This window comes from Buteo buteo, unplaced genomic scaffold (assembly GCF_964188355.1).
Source record: "Buteo buteo unplaced genomic scaffold, bButBut1.hap1.1 HAP1_SCAFFOLD_96, whole genome shotgun sequence".
Lineage (NCBI taxonomy): Eukaryota > Metazoa > Chordata > Aves > Accipitriformes > Accipitridae > Buteo > Buteo buteo.
The window spans coordinates 229,126-247,861 of record NW_027439260.1 but is presented as its reverse complement, the minus strand read 5'-3'; the positions used below and the strand labels follow the sequence as shown (position 1 = coordinate 247,861).

The following is an 18,736-nucleotide window of genomic DNA, read 5'->3' as shown; positions in this document are numbered from 1 at the left end:
GAGGCACAGGAGCACTGACCGCTGGCTGAGAGCACCTGGAAATCTGTGCAACTCACCCACTGGCTCCCACCTGCCTTGGGCAAGCTTCGGGGATGGCTGTGGGCAACATCTGCTCTATTAACGTTGAGTTCCTGTTCCCTCAGGGTGGCCGAGAAGTTGCCTGGAGCCAACCTCCTCCTCCTCAAGCGGCTGCTGGCCCTCCTCCAGCACATCGGCCACAACGCCTCCAGCAGCAGAATGACCGCCAGCAACCTGGCCATCTGCCTTGGGCCAAATCTGCTGAGCCCACCTAACGAGGACGTGCTCCCCCTCGAGGCCATGCTGGCGGTGACTGAGAAGGTGCGCTGTACTGAGCAGCCGGCTGCAGCCTTGCCGGCCCATCCGAGCTTGGCTGCTCAGAGGTCCCTGGCTGCCTCCTCTCTTGAGCGAATGCTGGTGGGGTGGCTGCCTGCAAGAGCAGCCCCACAACCACAGCCTCCTGCGCAGAGGCAAGGGTCGGGAGTGGGAAAGGCTGTGTGATACATTTTCAGGCACCTGGGTTGAGACTGAGGGTTTGATGTGTGCAGGTGAACGTGCTGGTGGCGTTTCTCATTGAAAACTGCGGTGACATCTTTGTGGAGGAGATGGCTGGCCGCTCCTGTCCATCAGCCGGGGAGTCGGCAGCCCCCATGGACAGAGCCACAGGTATGAGGAGGAACTGAGGGCTGTCCCAGGCTGGGGCTTGGGGTACCAGAAACCTCAATGTCAAGAAGACAGCTGGTGTAGGGCTTTGGGTGGGTTTTGCTTTAGGTGTGCTTTACTTCCAAGGAGTCACTTTGCTGCACGTGCTTTTCCTTTCTAGACCTGCATTTGGAAGAGCAAAGTGGCCCTGCAGGTGAAGCAGACGCAGAGGACCAGTCAAAAGCCTTCCTGGACACACCACCGTCTCTGCTTGTCCTCCCCAAAGAAGCAGGTGTAGATATGGCAGTGGAATCGGAAACAGGAGAGGTATGTCAGGTCGACAAACGCTGTGACGTTTCTCATGTATGAGAGTAGTTTCTGACAGGTCCAAGCAGCTGCTGTGCCTCTTCCAGGCATTAGATCCCTTGGGTGGTGGTGGGCGTTTTTTTCACTCTAGAACGATACATAAGAAAAACCAGAAAGGTTGTTTCAAATCTGCATTAGGCATGTACTTAATCAAACTAAATACCTACTAGAAGACAAATACAAAAAGGCAGATTTCAAAAGAAAAGGCTCCCACCTCAGAAGTTGGTATTGCTGCCAAATGAATAGCAGCAGAACTACATCTCGGGAGGGCAGAAGAAACCCCAGCAGAAAGAAATTGGCAAGCCTTTTCTTGCTCTCCTTTCCCAGCATTTCTCTGAGCTCTATCCTACCCTCAGAGGCCACTCAGTCTGTGGTGCCCCAACCTGCAAGGAGCAGCCCGTCAGCTCCTTCTGCACATCAGGATGCCAGGGCTCGAATGTGCGGTGGCTGCTGCAGCCCCTGTGAGCCCCGAGCGGGATTGCAGGCTCCCAGCTGAATGGCCCTCACAAATTAACTGTGTCATACACCCGTGTGAAAACTGTGTTTGAAAGCAAGCTTTGAAGAAAGGACGTCATTCTTGCTACAGTCTAAAATACTCTGAAAGGGACAGCAAGGTCGTCAGTCTGCAGCTCTGTGAAAATTAAGGCTAAGTGCCGTGCAGGTTTGCCATCGCACTTTGTGAGACAATCCTGTTTGTTAGAATTTGCTCAGCTGAGCAGCCATGGGTGTAGTTGTCAACTTCAGAGGAGTTTGGCTAAGATCCTACTTCATCAGAGCTTCATGAAGTCTATTTTGGGACAGGGGACTGTGCAACATGTGGATAATGCAAACCAACCAAAGGGATCTTATTTTAAGAGCTAAGTTAGCAATTTGGAAAAAAGTACCTTACTACTCCAGGCGTCTTGCTACCTGTTAAGTTCAACATTTCTGGTTCAGGTGCCTGTACCTTTGCCTCCAATAACCCCAGAGAGCACAGCAGAATTCCTGGTATGTCCAGAAGAACTGAAAAGTGTTTCAGAGGAAGAAAGGTAAAATGAGCTTTCTTTGGTTAAAGTAAGAACTGACTCCAGTGGATCGTGGCTTTACCTATCTAATTGCACTGTGGAATATAAAGGCTTGCAGGGTCTTCCAAGGAAAATGAAAACCGAAGAAACAGAAAGAGAAAACAGGCCTGTGGAGAGGAGAGTGAAAGCATACCAGAAGAGAAAAGGAGGAGGAGAGAAAAAGAGCTTTTGGTTATCAACAACTGAAAAAATCCAGGAAGGTCAAGAATCCTAGGTGTTTGTTTGACCCTTCTGTCCATCTTTCAAAACTCTGAAGACTGGTCTAAGTATATGAACTATTTCTATGATACACAAAGATGGCCCCAGAAAGGAAGGATGCACCTGCCTTCTGGAAAAAAAGTATGTCAGGAGGAGAATGCCGTTCCCAATTTTGCAGGTTTTGTTTTGTATTTATTGAAGTTCTGTTTGCTCAAGGGTAAGCGCACACCCTGGCAAGGTCATGAAAGTCCCAATTCTGAGCTATTTAACCTGCTACCTAAATAAAGACGCAAATGAAGTCTCACTTTTTTGTCTGTGTCAGTTGGCAATCCTCACACTGCCTTGTATTATCTGAATCCCAAATACACAGCAAGGATTTGTTCCAAGTCACTTTAGACTCTAAGATATTGGCACTTTTTTAAAAGGCCAAATTTCACCTGAGGTAAGTTAGAAGGGAAAAAAAATTCAAAAAAGAGAAGACAAATACATCTGGTCACTATACAGAAGGGCTCTAGTCTGGTGCCTTCACATTTTTTTCCATGCACAGCCCACTAGATAGCAAAGCCGTCTGGGATGTCTTAGGTGCAAACTGGTAAAACCAGACAGCTCAGCATGGTGTTTTGCAGAAAGAGTGACTGAAGTCCTGGAAGCAACACAATACCAGGCAGCTATGTTGCTCTGCCCAAGGGAGCGTGTTTTGCCTGCAAACTTGGGTTGCTTGGAAGGGACAAGGAGGGATGATGCTGTGCAGAGTTTGGAAATAACTATATCGTAGCTATCCAGGGGCTCCCTGTCGAGCCCTGTTGCGTAGCAAAGGGGCTCTGTAAACCTCTGTAAACTTACAGGTCTCTAAACAGGCTATTACCCACGTTGGTAAGGCGCCAAAGCAATCTCATAGTCAATGCCAGTGCTAGTTCTCTCCTCTGGGCTATAAACAATTCCTTCACAACTGTATTTCCTGAAGAAAGGGGAGCAAAATCATGCCTATTCTTGCCTTTATGGTTTTGTCAGTGCTTTCTGACTCTATCATTGTAGGTGCTGATATTCTGTTACTGATTGGATTTCCTGGCTGAGCCACTGGGCCTCCTGGGATCCTGCAGTTGATGTCCACAACAAAATTATATTTTTTATTCTTATGACTGTGTCTGCCGTATGATATTCTGGAATAGGTAGATTTTGTTTTGTGATGAATCCTAGTGGAGGAGTTTGGGATCATCCATCGTCCCAGAATCCTTCCTGGCAGGCATCAGGGATGTGTTCAGAGGCTTTATGAGTAAAACTAAAGCACTGAATCACAGAGAATAGTTGAGGTTGGAAGGCACCTCTGGAGCTCACCTAGTCCAAACCCCCTGCTCAAGCAGGACCACCTAGAGCTGCTTGCCCAGGACCATGTCCAGATGTTTTCTGAATATCTCCAGGGAGGGAGACTCCACAACCTCTCTGGGCACCCTGTAAAAAAAAGTGTTTCCTAATGGTCAGAGGGAACCTCCTGTGTTTCAGTTTGTGCATCTTGCCCCATCACTGGGCACCAACAGAAAGAGTTTGGCTCTGTCTTCTTTACACCCTCCTTTCAGGTATTTACACACATGGATAAGCTCCACCCTGAGCCTTCTCTTCTCTGGGCTAAACAGTCCCAGCCCTCTCAGCCTTTCTTCACACGAGAGATGCTCCAGTCTCTTCATCATCTCAGTGGCCCTTAGGAGGTGATCCTTTCATACTAAGAAGCTTTCTCGGCCTCCTCTACCCTCCAGGGCTTTCACCCTTTAAATCCTCAAAATATTTGAATATTCAAAAGAGGCTTTTAAATCGCCTGGAAATTATCTCTAACTAAAGGAGAGTGTCAACAACAAATCAAAAAGCTAGACAAGCAGATGACTCAAATGGGTACAAAATGTTCTCTCTGGTCTATCTTTTTACTGCATTAAGAACAAACTTGCAAATTTAAACCCCTCATGACTGAGGCAATATTCCTGTTTCAGATTTTTTTTTACTCAAAGCATTTACAAATTCCTCAAGGATATTACATGTAAGTCTAGAAAGGTAGGCATCATGCTACTATTTCACTACTTGATGGTAATAAATATAAGACATCATATTTTCCAGGGATGTAAGCTTATTTGTATTAGTAAGAAAAGGGAGAAATTCAATGTATTTTCTCCCTGGTACCTCCACTAACATTCCTGCATCTTTCCAAATAACTCCATACCAGTATGCTATATAGGAGAATCACTGATGGGGACTTTGTCATGTCAAGGTACAGGGGTTGGTTTTTTTCTGCTGACTGTATCTCAGCACCCTCAGGAGACAAAGGACTGCATCACGTAAGCCTGAACCAAACACGATACTGAAACATCTATCTTGTGACTCAAATGGGAACACAGTGGCATATTTTGACTATTCTTAATTTACAAGAGGGTATCATTTTTACACACTAAAGACATCAAAGAGAGAATACAGAATGCAATAACAGGAAAGAAATAACAGGAAGAAACTAATAATGATAGTAATAATAATAACAATAATAGGATTGGAATATACAAAACAAGTGATGCACAATGCCATCGCTCACCACTTGCTGACTGATGCCCAGTTAGTTCCTGAGCTGTGATCCACCCCCAGCCAATTCCCCCCAGTTTATATACTGGGCATGACGTCACGTGGTAGGGAATACCCCCTCGGCCAGTTGGGGTCAGCAGTCCCAGCTGTGTCCCCTCCCAACTTCTTGTCCCCCTCCAGCCTTCTTGCTGGCTGGCCAGGAGAAAGAGAAAAATCTTTGACTCAGTCTAAACACTACTTAGCAACAACTAACAACATAAGTGTGTTATCAACATTATTCTCATACTAAATCCAAAACGTAACACTATACACCGGGGGGTATACGCTGGGGGGGTGCCCTGGGCTTTCCGGGGGGGGAAGTGGCAGAGTGTCGGGTTCTGAGTGGTGAGCAGTTGCACTGTGCATCACTCCTTTTGTATATTTTTTTATCAGTACTGTTGTTGTTGTTGTAACTTTTCTTTTTGTGTTGTCCCAGTAAATTGTCCTTATCTCAACCCACAAGGTTCCATTTTGGGGGGGCCACCACCCCAGCCCACTCCCCATTTGTATACTGGGCATGATATCACATAGTATGGAATAGCTCCTTGGTTAGTTCAGGTTAGCTGTCCTGGCTGTGCCCCATCCAGGTTCCTGTGAAAATTAACTCTATCCCAGCTGAACCCAGGACAAAGATCATATGCGCCTGTATTTTTTTATGATTCAGCACTCCTCAGAGCTGAAATTAATCTCCTACTGCACAGCATTAAACCACCCAAAACAGCAGAAGGTGCGGTATTGCACGTCAGAATACTGCTAAAACTACGATTCAGAGGACGGCCTTAAGCAAGTCTGACTTGGAGAGATTCTACGTACTCCAACATGCTACTGTGATAAAATTTAACACATATGAATACTTTGGGGTTTGTTTGGGTTTGCGGTTGTTTTGTTTTGTTTTAAATAAAAACAACAAGCAGCATCATGTTGGCAAAATCAACTCCTCATGGACTGTTCTGGATGGTTTGCTATTTACGCTGCATCAGTCCTTTGCCTTAACTCACATGTTATTATTCACATACTAAGGCTACAGTGCAATAAAACATGCGAAAAATACTATGAACAACTTTAAAATAATTTCAAGCTACAGCTAAAGGAATCTGCAGGAGATGATGACAATTACCCAAACCCCTCCAAATATTATGGGACAATAGAGAAAATACATTTCTTCTGGGAAACTAACATAACATGCAAGGAAGAAATACAGCAACAAATATGGATAATATAAATACTTTAAAAGAAAAGCTATTAACCCTCCCCTGTAATTATTACTTAGAAGAAGAAAATGCTAATTTAAAACTGAAGAAAAAAACATGTTTCTGTAGCATTTACAGTGAACACACATTTCCAGTATAGATATAATTTGAGAAATTTATTTCATGGTATTAAGATTAAAGTAGGTTTATATTATCATATATTATTATTCTTTTCAGAATATTTTCAGCAAACTTCTCGTACTCTAGCAATAAGCAGGGATTTCTTAAAATTAACAGCAAAATTTAAAATATTCATGATTTCAACTTTGATTCTGGGCACAGGCTTATAGAACGTTTTAATAACTACCATAAAACAACTATTGTTTGGTTTATACAGTGTAATCCATTACTTAGCAACATTTATCACATCTTCATCTAACAACTTTCTTTCCTACATAGAAAAACTAGTGAACTGTGGCCACTTCAATTTTATAAATTGGAACACAGCCAGAGTGCCGCAGTTCTGAAAGTTACATTATGGAAAGTGATAATCACTGAATGGTAAAGCTTCTGGTAAGAAAATTGTATTAAAAATACATAATCCACTGGATTATGAAATTTTCATATGGTTATCACATTTAGGGCTCCAAATTTTCAGGAAAGAGGAGGAAGAGAAAAAAAGAAAAAGCATACTTTTATTTGGAAATGACAACTTTTTCTTTGGGTCAGATTTGAGTAAGAATTTTTTCTTATGACAGAATCATATTATGAAAATAGGTATAAATACGTAATTTTTTGCCTTGGATTAGAAAATGTCTAAGAGATAAAACTTTTTTTCTTTTTTTTTTTTTTTTTAATTATAAAAATGAGGATCTGGATAGTGATATGAAGCTGGAGCCTGACGTTTAAGTGCATTCCTGCAGCCCACAAAGGAGAAGAGAGAAAATGCTGAATCTTGGATTAGGCAATGGTTTGTCCAAAAGGCAATGGATCAGGGAAATAATAGTAATAATTTTGGTGACCATCATAACATGACAATTAACCTGCATGATTTTTTTATGATGGAGGTTGAGTTTATGCACTATTAGAGGACATAAAACCATACACCATATTTTTACAGTTGGGTAAACAAAAGAAGTTTAATCCTCCAAAAACTTAGAAGGACGTAGAAGAGGACAGAGACTGAGCTTGACTCTCTTCAACTGAGCCAACAGTTGCTATTAGGGCACTCATTAAAAATATGGAAGATTCATTCTGGCACCACATCAAATGTTACAAAGATGTAAATCTGTCTCTCAAACACTGTGCTGTTTTTCCATGAAAACATTTGAATGTTATCAGATCTGAAGTGGACTCAGATGTCCAAACCTCCCTATTTCTTGCAAAATGGAATTTCTGGGTTTTGGCTATTACTACTGATTGCACGAATTCCATTGACAATTTTGACAGAACTGACAGTCTTGAGAAACATTTCTATTGTGTACAAAGAGCATCTTCAAAGGGAAAATTACTCCACCAGACACGATTAATTTGCTTTAACATTATTCTCATACACTCTACTTTGTTTTTAACAAGAAAGCACAAGATACTTGATTCTGTTGTTAGAAGTAGCAGTAATTTCATTTCAAAACAAAGATCAATGTATTCAAATTTCTGCACAATTCATTCTAAACTAAGAATATTTATCTTGGCAAAATTGCCTCATAAAGAAAGGCACACTGTAATTTAACTGCCTCGGATCAAATGAAGCTAGTGACAACACCATTCTTATTATAGTATGTTCCCATTTTATCTTAATCTGTTTCTAAGTAGGGACGAATTTATTAACCTCATCCAAATATTTCTCACTTCCAAGACATGACCATGCCTTAGTGTCAATTGAGAATGAAGCCAAATTTCCATACTTTTACCAAAGCTTTTAAAGCATCATGCCATAGCATATGTGCAGGTGCAGATTTGATACAGAATCCCATTTGCCACAGTTTTCTTAAACATAATCCTTAGTATTCAAGAGCTGCAAAAGTTGGATCATTCTCTAGTAGATTGTTTTTAATTCCTTGGCACAGCAGTGCAAAATATTGTGAATTTAAATACATTTCTATAGAGACATTCAGGTCATGTCAATTTTAATCACCACAGTTTCTAGTTACTATTAAAATCTCTATTATATCTGTATTTTTCTTCTTATTGGTATTTCAAGCTAAAAGCAATTTATACTTCATTATTCTTAGACTCCTCAGGGCATATTTGGAAGATGTAGCATTCCATATAAATGTTTTACATGCATCATACAAAAATTTAAGTAAAGCATCTAATTTCACACTGAGTCACTGAATATAGGGTACAGGCATTTGACAACAGGGTCTTTACTTCCAGGTTATGAGTTTGAATTCAACGTGGGGCAGAAAAGATAGAGATATCACCAGGTGCTAAACTGTCCATGACTTGTATTAAATGAAGTTCACAGCTTTTAGAGTCAGTGGGGACTATTACGATTCTCAGGTCTGGCTCCAGATCCAGCACTGGCCACAAAGCTTTACAGAGTAATTTCTGCATAAAACCTACAAATTGTATGAGGTAAAAAAATTCATTTGGAAAGGCATTCTTCTTGGTTTACACTTCATCTGATGAAAAATGTACTCCACTGCAATGTCCCCTTCACTATCAAAAACGTGTCAGTGCCCATTTAGGTAACAGAATGTTACAAAACACATTAAAAAAAAGAACAAAGCCTTTCAGCAGAGATAGCAACGTAATGGAATGTACTTGCCCTACGCAGATGGAGTAGTGCTCACAGAAAAAAAGTACTATTTGCGAATAAAACAGGATAAGAGAAGGAGAAAAGTACACAAGCAAAGGGGTCTGGAACCAAGTAAGTTGCAGAGAACCAGCTTCTTGGGCTTTATACACTTGTGGTAGACCTACCTCTTCCTGCCACATCTTATTAAAGAGAATATATTTATTTTGCTTTTCCGTTCAGCATTTGTTGTTGATTTTCTTTTCTTGTTACAGACAAACCATTGTATATTTTGCTAATGAAATATATTTCAAGTTGTATAGTTGAATCCCAGCCTATTAATCAACAATGTAGAAAGCTATCTTTTGACTGCCAAATAGAGCACAAACTGCTTGAAGTGTTTTATTTTAATGCTCTATAAGTAGTGGCTAATACTTCAGCTATATAAAATGAGCTATTGATATTTCAGTGCATTCCTATTTGGAGTGCAGAAAGCTTCGGATTTTTTCATTTGTATGTAATTAGGCTCTAAATTTTAATTATTTGCTCTACAAAGAAGGTAGAGAGTAGAGATACAAACATAAACTTTCTCCTGTATCCTTGTCATTTAATTACCATCATTTCACAGTCTAAAATACAAAGCTTTTCTCAACCACCTAATGAATGAGGTTCTTGTGTAATTGAATGCAGGGATATGACTGAAGAGCAGTAACTTCTGTGTCATTTAAAAATATTAGTGGAAAACAAAGTATGTGAGCTTTACGGAATAGGCAACACTAGTGAGCAGTATATTTAGAATATCTTTCCTCTCAGGACCAGGAAAAACAAAAAAAATGTTTTTACTCAGTAGATATGACATATGCTTATATCTGTAACACTTACTTGTTCACCCTACTGAATAAAGCTGTAAAAGTGCTTTTCTAGGTTTTCAAAGTTTTTGAAGTGCTTAATTCCAGCACCGGTAGAAGAGAGTAAAAAAGATTCCATCCTTCTTTGTGCACTATGATTTTGATTGATCACTTGCCAGTAAATTAACACTATACAAACCAGTGGACAGTAAAGGAATTGCATACATGGCGTTGAATGTACACTTTGAAAATGGTATTTTTCTTCTCCCCAACATTCTGAATGCTAATATATAGAAAATAAAATCTTAGCCTAAAGCTCCAGCCTCAGGCTGTGTCTTCAGAGACAATGATTACAATCTCTCTGTAAACTGAAAAATTTCAAATACAATTTTGAAGAAGAACAGAGAGACAGGAGAAGCTCAGTTTAAAGCTTCAAAGAATTTCTTGTTCAGTTAACTTACTTTTAACATATTTATTACTTTGGGGAGGAATTCATCTGCTGGATTTCAAATTTTCAAGCAGGATTTCCTACCTTTCTACATGATTTCCATTTTTTTCTCTCTACTAAGGGATTAAAACAAACCACTGCGGGGGCTTTTCCAATGGATTTTAGACTTAACTTTATTGCAAACAAATGTTACCAGTTATCCTCTCTATCCAGCTGGTTGGTTTTCTTCTTCTAGATTCCTAATATGCAGTCTCACAAACAAAAAAACCAAGATCCTTACTTGCTCCGCCCTAACTCTTACTATATGCTGCTGGTGCATCTGAATGAAAATATTTCACTGTATGAAAAACATATTTTTGACAAGCCAACAGCAATTTTTAAAAAAATTATAAATTCTCAGAATAGTAATTTATCCCACAGTTTGGATTTAAAAAATTGAAAAAGATCTCATCTGATGAGGTATTCATTTTAAGCTCACAACTCATGTATCAAATCAGTTTTCATAAATCTGAAAAAAAAAATAAAAATCATCTCTTTGCTGAAAAAAAAATGATAGACTTCAGCTAAAAGAGTTTTTCAGAAAGTCATGTGTGTCTGTAAAGAGATGCTTACAATAAAAGTGCCTCTTAGCTACAGTGGTCTTGTGTACTTAAGCACATCTACTTTGATTTGCAGCCAATATCCTGATATCAAACCAATTGTCCTTCTATGTTTTTCTTCTACTAAACTGTTGTTTGTTTTTTTTGATGACTGTAAGTAGTAGTGCACGTGACAGAGCTGATAAGGAATCCAAATTTCTGCCAGCCTGTGTCTACATCCTGTTTAAATAACCCCCTGTTAACTCCTATGGAAGCTGACGCAGCTGCAAGGAAGATACTATATAGTTCATTATGCCTTAAAAGACCTCGTCTGACTTGATCAGCTCATCCTAGTAGTACTTCTGGTAGTACTTCTGAAAAATAGCTTTATGGATAAGGACTTCAAAGTCAAGTTCTCAGGAACGTTTTTATTTCAGGAACCTTAACAAAGCATCACAGCTACAGCAGTTTGCATGTTTCTGTTCTATCATTTCATTTTCCCATACTTGATGACTGACCACTTGAACAACCACAGTGCATTTAAAATTCATAAATGTATGTTAACATAATACTAGGGATGAAGTTCTTTTGCATGACATTGAGGGCAGAAGACAGGAGCAGAAAAGGGCTTCACAGTTACGAGAAGAACAAGATTTGGATTAGAAGCAACTCAAGCAGCCTGTTAACTCTTGAAGCACAATTTTTGTGAATTTCCCTTGTCATCACTTCAGAAACACTCTCTAAATTATGAGCACGTGCATGGTTTTGCATTCCCACTTTCTATTACCCATTGATATCAGAAGCTGAATTAAGTCTGACACTTTAACACTAATGGAAGGGATTACCCCATTGCATTTTGTCTAATCTTAATTTTCTTCTGTTTAACTTCAGAGTTAGCTATTCATTTTGCTTTGGTATTATTGTTTCTGGTTTTTGTTGTCTTGTTTACCACTTCCTTTAACTTTGAATTCCCCCTAGGGGTTGATTAGCAATGTGCAATTTAATGGGGAAAATGACTACTTCCTTGCCTTGCAAGATTTAGAAATGGCAATTATAAAAAGTTCCCATTCCAGCTTTTGCTCTGAAACCAAGTCTTTGAAACAAAACTCATACTGCCTATCTTCAGCAATATTGTTTTGTGAGCTCTTCAGCAAGCCATTTCTTATAAAATTCACAGTAAGGACGACATTTTTTGCTTTGTGTCCATACAGGGACACAAATTTGCTTTTCAACTCTCAAAAATTCCACATCTTTACAGATTTTAGACTAATTTCAGGCTGCCTGACTGCCACAGTTTGTGTGCTGCCTGATTTGTTACGTTTGCTGCCAAATCCCCTGTTCAACTACGCTTATACGTCCCAGTAGCATTCTTCATGAGGACACATTGCAGGAGACGAGAAACTTTATTCCTTGCATTACCTCAATTACACATGTCCATCCTTAGGTTCTTTACAATCATATAGTATCTGCAGATATACTGATGATCTGCGTACTGGTATATGCAATGTACATTGTTTCTTTTTATAGCATTAATGATACTCAGCTTATCAGATGGAGAACATTTTCCTACTATGATGACATTTTTTAGTGCATCATAATACTTGTGTGTATCTTCCCACTCTCTTCTAAATATCTCTATGTTTTTTGTTTGAATTTCCTGGTATTTTCACATTTCCTTGAGCTTGTTTGCAGTCATGGTTTGAGACTCTCGAGTTTTAAAAAAACATGAGATCTTGTAATATCTTTCAGGCTCTTGAACAGGAGCCGGATCTCAGGGAGCAGGAATGGATGGACTCTCCAAGGAGATGTGGAAGGTTCATCTGCAATAGTTTGGGAACTCCAATAGGACCCAAAGGGATACTGTAAGGATAGTAAGGATTCTAACATTGTATGTTCACTCTCGAGATCTCCATATGACCTAAATGGACCTAAATTTCAAAACAACTTCTACTATATGAAAATGTTAATACGAGAATGCTCTCAGGGAAGGATCTCCAGTCAGTGAATGTACTGTTGAGATAAAGAACACCATCTGGACTAAAGAGCAACCTGTGAGAGATACTAGGCCACTAGATAGTCTCAACTAACTAAACGGACAAGAGTAATGTCCTGTATGTATCACACAGCTACCACACTCAAAAAGCCCCACAGATAGACTGTATCACTTCCAGATAAATCCCTGATGCTTTTGAGATTGACACTGGTCTAGAGAAGGAAAAGAGTAAATAAAATGGGCTAGGGACTAATCTCTGGTTCGCAGGTTGGCAACACAGCAGTTTCTACTCACTTGCCAGAATTTTTTTTGTCCTCAAAATAGTACAGTAACATCTAAAGTGCCTATTGGGAACAGATCCTAGCATATGCTGTTGACTCAAGCCACTCCTGAGAACTGTCTGGGAGATTACTAGGTTGGAGCAGATCAAAACTATGCCAGAGTATGCTAGCAATAAAAACGCATGGATGACTTCTCAGCAGTGCTCGAGCCCTTGCCATTCACTGTTTCACTCACTTGTAAATACACAAGCTAGGTGACCAAGACTAATGCACTGAAGTTGTCTTACTGAAAACAGCAGCACCAAAACTGTCACTGCTTTTCTAACATACAGCATGATTTCTGTATGCCTGCTATGATGCATGTGCTTATACAAGACTCAGCAGGACTCAGTTGCAGTATCGAAGTCAGACTGAGGAGTCTTTAGAAAAGTATTTCTTGGCACAAATTTCACCTCTTTTTGTATAAGCACTAGCTGGGGTCCCAATTTTCACATGTCAAGACAAGTGCTACTTTTCATATGAAGATTTAAGTCATACAGCCTTATGCAGATCTGGCAAGAAACTATAAATGTAAAGACACAAGAACTGATGAAGCTGAGGTTGACAGGGAACATCCTAGCTAGAATATTATCCAGGGAACTGCTGAAGCTGCCGATCTCTGTCATCTTTTCAAAGTCACATGTAGCACAAAAGAGGGCCTTCTTCAGAAATTAATGGCTCCATAGATAAAACAATGGATTAGATCAGTTTCTCAGGAACTCTTTAAGTTCTCTGTCCTCTGCTCTGATAGGTGTTGATTCAAGATCTCTCTGTACTCAGAAGCTCTACAGTTGGATATCCTGGCAGGAGCAGTGGGGGACAGCAGCCAGGCAGACCAACACCTACTCCTTGTTCTCTCCGTTAAGTCAATAAACCTGAAGGAGCATAAAAGTGACTCCTCTGAGAGCAAAACCAGAATGGGATGAAGGGGCCTGAGATTTTTAGAACTGGTCTCCCATATATCAGAACGATGTAGCAGGAAACACTTTCTTTTGATCCCAATTCACAGTTCCTTCATAGCCAGAAGAAATTTCATTACAGGAATTTTCAAACCACTAAACTGGCAAAAAGGCATACAAGCCTTTTTATTCCTTCTTCTCCTTTTATACTTGTTCCATAAAACCATTTCCCACTCTCCAGCTCACGATCTCTCTAAGCAGGAAAGTCCTATCTGCCACACACTTGTCATAACCTAGGTAGGATATGACAAAGTTTCAAATACATCAGTATTTATAAAATTAGAAATGTCAAACTGCAGAAAAGAAAAATAAAAAGGAAAAAAAGGGTGGTGGGGTAAAAATCAGTTTCTACCTTGACTGTTAGGCTCTTAAGCTGCCAGTATTTAACATTAATGTTTCTACTTCAGGCTCATGATTGCTACAGTTCTGCCATTTGTGGATATCAGTGTGAGATTATCTGCCTTTCACCAGCTCAGGCAATCCACTTCTTGATGGATATGATTTTATTTTACCTTTTAATGTTTAAAATGGTGAGAATCCAGCCCTCCAAGCTATCATTACGCTTCTCTTGATTTAAATACAAGAAGTTAGCTCCACGGGTACATTCATCCACAGGAACGTTAGCACTTCCAACTTCATAGACAACCATAAATTATTTCTGTCAACAGCAAATTACTAAACATAGTACAACACTCTATGAAAGACAAAAAGAATGCACACAATCAGCATTTCCCTTTATGACTATGAAAAGCTCTAACAGCAGATAAGCCTGAACTAAACATCAATCAAATCTGGACCCCAAACAGGGTACGGCTTATGATATGTCACACATCTGGACTCGACTATCGAAAGCAATCATGCACTTAGGAAATTTGAGGCTGTTATGCAGAGGTTTAACTAGAGTCTTGGCAACTCAATTTGGGACATGAAAGGTATTTGCACTACAGTACCAGGTGCAGTAAAGGAAACTGGTCTTGCAGTTCGATTCCAACACCGCGTCCGCAAACAAAACAAGGCAGCTACGTGTGAGGAACATGGATGGAAATCTCACCTGCCATCCTGAAGTTATGCTGTGGCATTTCGTCACTTCTTGTCACTTTCCTCGGGCTTGGTAAAGCCTTTGCAGAGTCTGAAGCAAAGGCCCATAGCTTCTTCCCGTTTGTAACAGTGGATGCCTGGGTTTTGGCAGGTTGGTTTGCTGTGGGGGCACCACTTGTACCCTCGATTTGCCTTCACACATGCGTCCTTGTACTAAAAAAGGAAAATTGCCAGTCATGACGTTATACTATCCACAGGGCAATAGAGTGCACTGCTTGTAAGAGCATTTAATACAGCAAATAATCCTTAAATATCTTGATTTTTTTGACAGTTTAGTCACGTGCTTAGAGTCTGACCGCCAACACAATCTAACAAGAAGAACTATTAAGATAAGTAGAGATGCATTTAAAAAAGTGGGGGTTCTCTTTCCTCTCCTGAGGGTTTATCACCCAGAGCAGGCTGAAGTTCTGATCCTGCAAACTGCTCCCCAGTGCTTGAATGCTCACTCTGGGAAACAAATTCTTTGGCAGGTCCAATCTTTGTTTACTTTCTAGTTTGAATGAAATGAAAGCAGACGTTTAGCAATAAATGCAGCATGATGCTCCTTACCTCATACTCCTTTTCCTCTAATAGATCTGTACCTTAGACTAGTTGAGGATATTCTTTCCCAAAGCAGGCACTGAAAACCACTTAACCGTTTAACTGTGAAACACGTTACCACATCAGGTGTGTGCCGTTGGTGGAGCGGAGACTCCCCGGCCACCCAGCGCTGTTTTGCCTGCTTGTTACTTGCTACAATAAACCTTGATTGGATTATCCCCGGGCTGGCGTACAAATTTTCATCATAACTTATAACAATTTGGTGCCGTGACTCGGATAAGGTTAACTTCGTTTGGAATCTAAACTCTGGGGAGGCGCCCCATCCTTGGATGGCCCCGGAGTGGACGATATCCTTTCCAAGACCCTTACCTCCGAACTCTAAATTTGGCAAGCAGGCAAAAGAACACTGCAGTACCCCATAATTTTCGTGCACGAGGATCCGGACGAAGACTCCAGGTTAAGTGAGTATTGAAAGCGTTTCCCGTTCAGTCGGGGTGGGTTTCCCAAAGTGTGCATAAACGAGACGCTCCCGAGAGGAGCGAAGTGAGTGCGGACCCTCTTGTAGTGCGGTTCTCATTTCCCACGAGGGCATGAGCCACGAACGAGGGGCACGTGTGTGTGTGTGAGAGAGAGGCACTTCGGAAGATGGGGCAGAAGAAAAGCAAGCCTTCTGACTCCATGGTGGGTTCCCCGGGGTGTAGGTCGCCTGGGAAGAGGGATGACTCCATAGGGAATCCTAAGGTCAGTCTCCCTATGATACCGCCAGATAGTCCTTTAGGGTAATGATTGCCCATTGGGATGACTGGCTGCCCAGACAGGGCAAAAGCAGAGAGAAAATGATATATTAATGCATACAGGGGTGGGGTGGTAAACAAATCAGAGGAGATCAGGTATTTCGGCCTGTTTTGGGGACGTTTGACGATTGGATATGTCAAGCCTTAAACATATATGTAAATTCTAAGGAACCCTTGAGTTTAGAAGAGAGTGAATATGCTCATTTATGGATAAAATTAGATACCCAAATCCATGTATTTGCTCTAAGTGAAAAGAACCATAAAAAAAAAAAAAAAAAAGAACTAAAAACCCCGAAGAACTTCCCACACCTCCTCCCCGTTATGTTCCCCCTACACTCGCACCTGACCCAACCCCCCCCTTCCTCCTCTTCCCCGACAGCCCCAGCCCCAGACTTAGACCCTCCGAGTTCCCCTGAGGAGAACAGGGGAATAACGAGGAGTCAGACCAGAAAGAAAAGCAGTTAGAAGAAAGATTATACCCCTTGAGAGAAATAGCTATAGGGGGTCCACAGCCTGGCATGGGATTTGTGTCAGTACCTTTGAATTCCGGAGATGTAAGGGAATTCAAGAAGGAGATGGGGAACCTTTTAGAAGGCCCCTTGGGAGTATCCGAAAGGTTGGACCAGTTTTGGGGTCCTAATATATATATACCTGGGAAGAGTTACAGGCAATTTTAAGTATACTATTCACAACAGAGGAAAGGGAAATGATTCGAAGAGCAGGAATGAGAGTTTGGGATCAGCAGCACCAACACGGTCCAGGCGCAGATATTAAATGGCCACTACAGCGGCCAAACTGGGATAACCAAAATGCAGAACATAGAACTCATATGGCAGATCTGCGCATTATAATTGTTCAAGGCATTAAGGAATCTGTTCCTCGAGGACAGAATATTAATAAAGCATTTAGTGAACACCAGAAGAAAGATGAGACCCCCACTAAATGCTTAAAGAAGATTAGGGGGGTCAGGGGATCTATTTGCTGGGGACCCCTAAGAAAACAGAGCCCTTGATAAAATTAAAATTACGTCCCCAGCATCAAGAAGTAGAGTTCCTTGTGGACTCTGGGGCAGAGAGATCTAGTGTCCAGTTAGTGCCCCGAAGATGCACACTGTCCTCGGAGAAATTACAAGTAATAGGAACAAAAAGGGAACCGTTTCAGGTACCACTAATAAAGGGAGTAAAAATAGAAGCTCCATCTCGACTTGGAATAGGATCCTTTTTGTTGGTACCTGAAGCAGAATCTAATTTACTGGGAAGAGATTTAATGATTGAATTGGAAATTAATTTGGAAATAAAAACCAAAGAAATAGCAGTAAAATTGTGTGTCTTGACAACGGAGGATGAAGCTAAAATTAACCCCGAAGTGTGGTACACTCCAGAGTCAGTAGGACGATTAAACATTGCTCCATTTGAAGTCACTATTAAGAACACGGAAATTCCAATTAGAGTCAAACAATATCCCATGGCACAAGAAGGTAGACATGGATTACAGCCTGTAATCGAAAGGTTGTTACAGCAGGGATTATTAGAACCTTGCATGTCACCACACAATACCCCCATTCTGCCCATAGAGAAGTCAGATGGCTCCTATCGCTTAGTTCAAGATTTAAGGGAAGTAAACAAAAGAACTGTTACCAGGTTTCCAGTCGTAGCTAATCCGTATACGTTGTTGAGCCAACTCTCCCCGGAATTGAAGTGGTACAGTGTTATAGACTTGAAAGATGCCTTCTGGGCTTGCCCCTTGAAGGAGGAATGTAGAAATTATTTTGCCTTTGAATGGGAAGATCCAGAAACCCACCGGAAACAACAATTAAGGTGGACTGTACTTCCACAAGGATTTACAGAATCACCAAATTTGTTTGGGCAAGCTCTGGAACAAGTACTAGAAACTTTTGAATCAACCTCAGAGGTAACTTTAGTGCAGTATGTAGATGATCTGTTGTTAGCTGGGGAAGATCAAGAGACTGTTAGAAATGAGAGCATTAGATTATTGAACTTTTTAAGCCTGAAGGGGTTCAAGGTTTCAAAGTCTAAATTACACTTTACTGAAGAGGAAGTAAAATACTTAGGACACTGGCTGAGTAAGGGAACTAAGAAATTAGATCCTGAACGAGTGAATGGTATCTTATCCCTCCAGGCACCAACAAGCAAGAGACAGATAAGGCAGTTGTTAGGACTTTTAGGGTACTGTAGACAAGGGATTGAAAATTACAGCAACAAAGTGAAGTTTTTGTATCAGAAATTAGTAGGAGTAAGATTAATAAAACGGACTCAGAAGGATGAACAGAGTCTAGAAAGCCTCAAAGCTGACCTTGTAAATGCTCCGGTATTAAGTTTACCCGATAC

At 40.8% G+C, this 18,736-nt stretch overlaps 1 protein-coding gene across 1 annotated transcript in view; it reads left to right on the top strand.

Moving 5' to 3' along the window:
• Positions 1-237: 237 nt before the first annotated feature.
• LOC142027943 (uncharacterized) overlaps positions 238-18,736 on the top strand; it is a 61,231-nt gene continuing 42,732 nt past the window's right edge. The window contains exons 1-4 of the mRNA XM_075022100.1: positions 238-339; positions 567-684; positions 842-987; positions 1,963-2,013. Of these exons, the coding sequence (XP_074878201.1) occupies positions 238-339; positions 567-684; positions 842-987; positions 1,963-2,013 (417 nt within the window). The remainder of the gene's footprint in view (positions 340-566; positions 685-841; positions 988-1,962; positions 2,014-18,736) is intronic.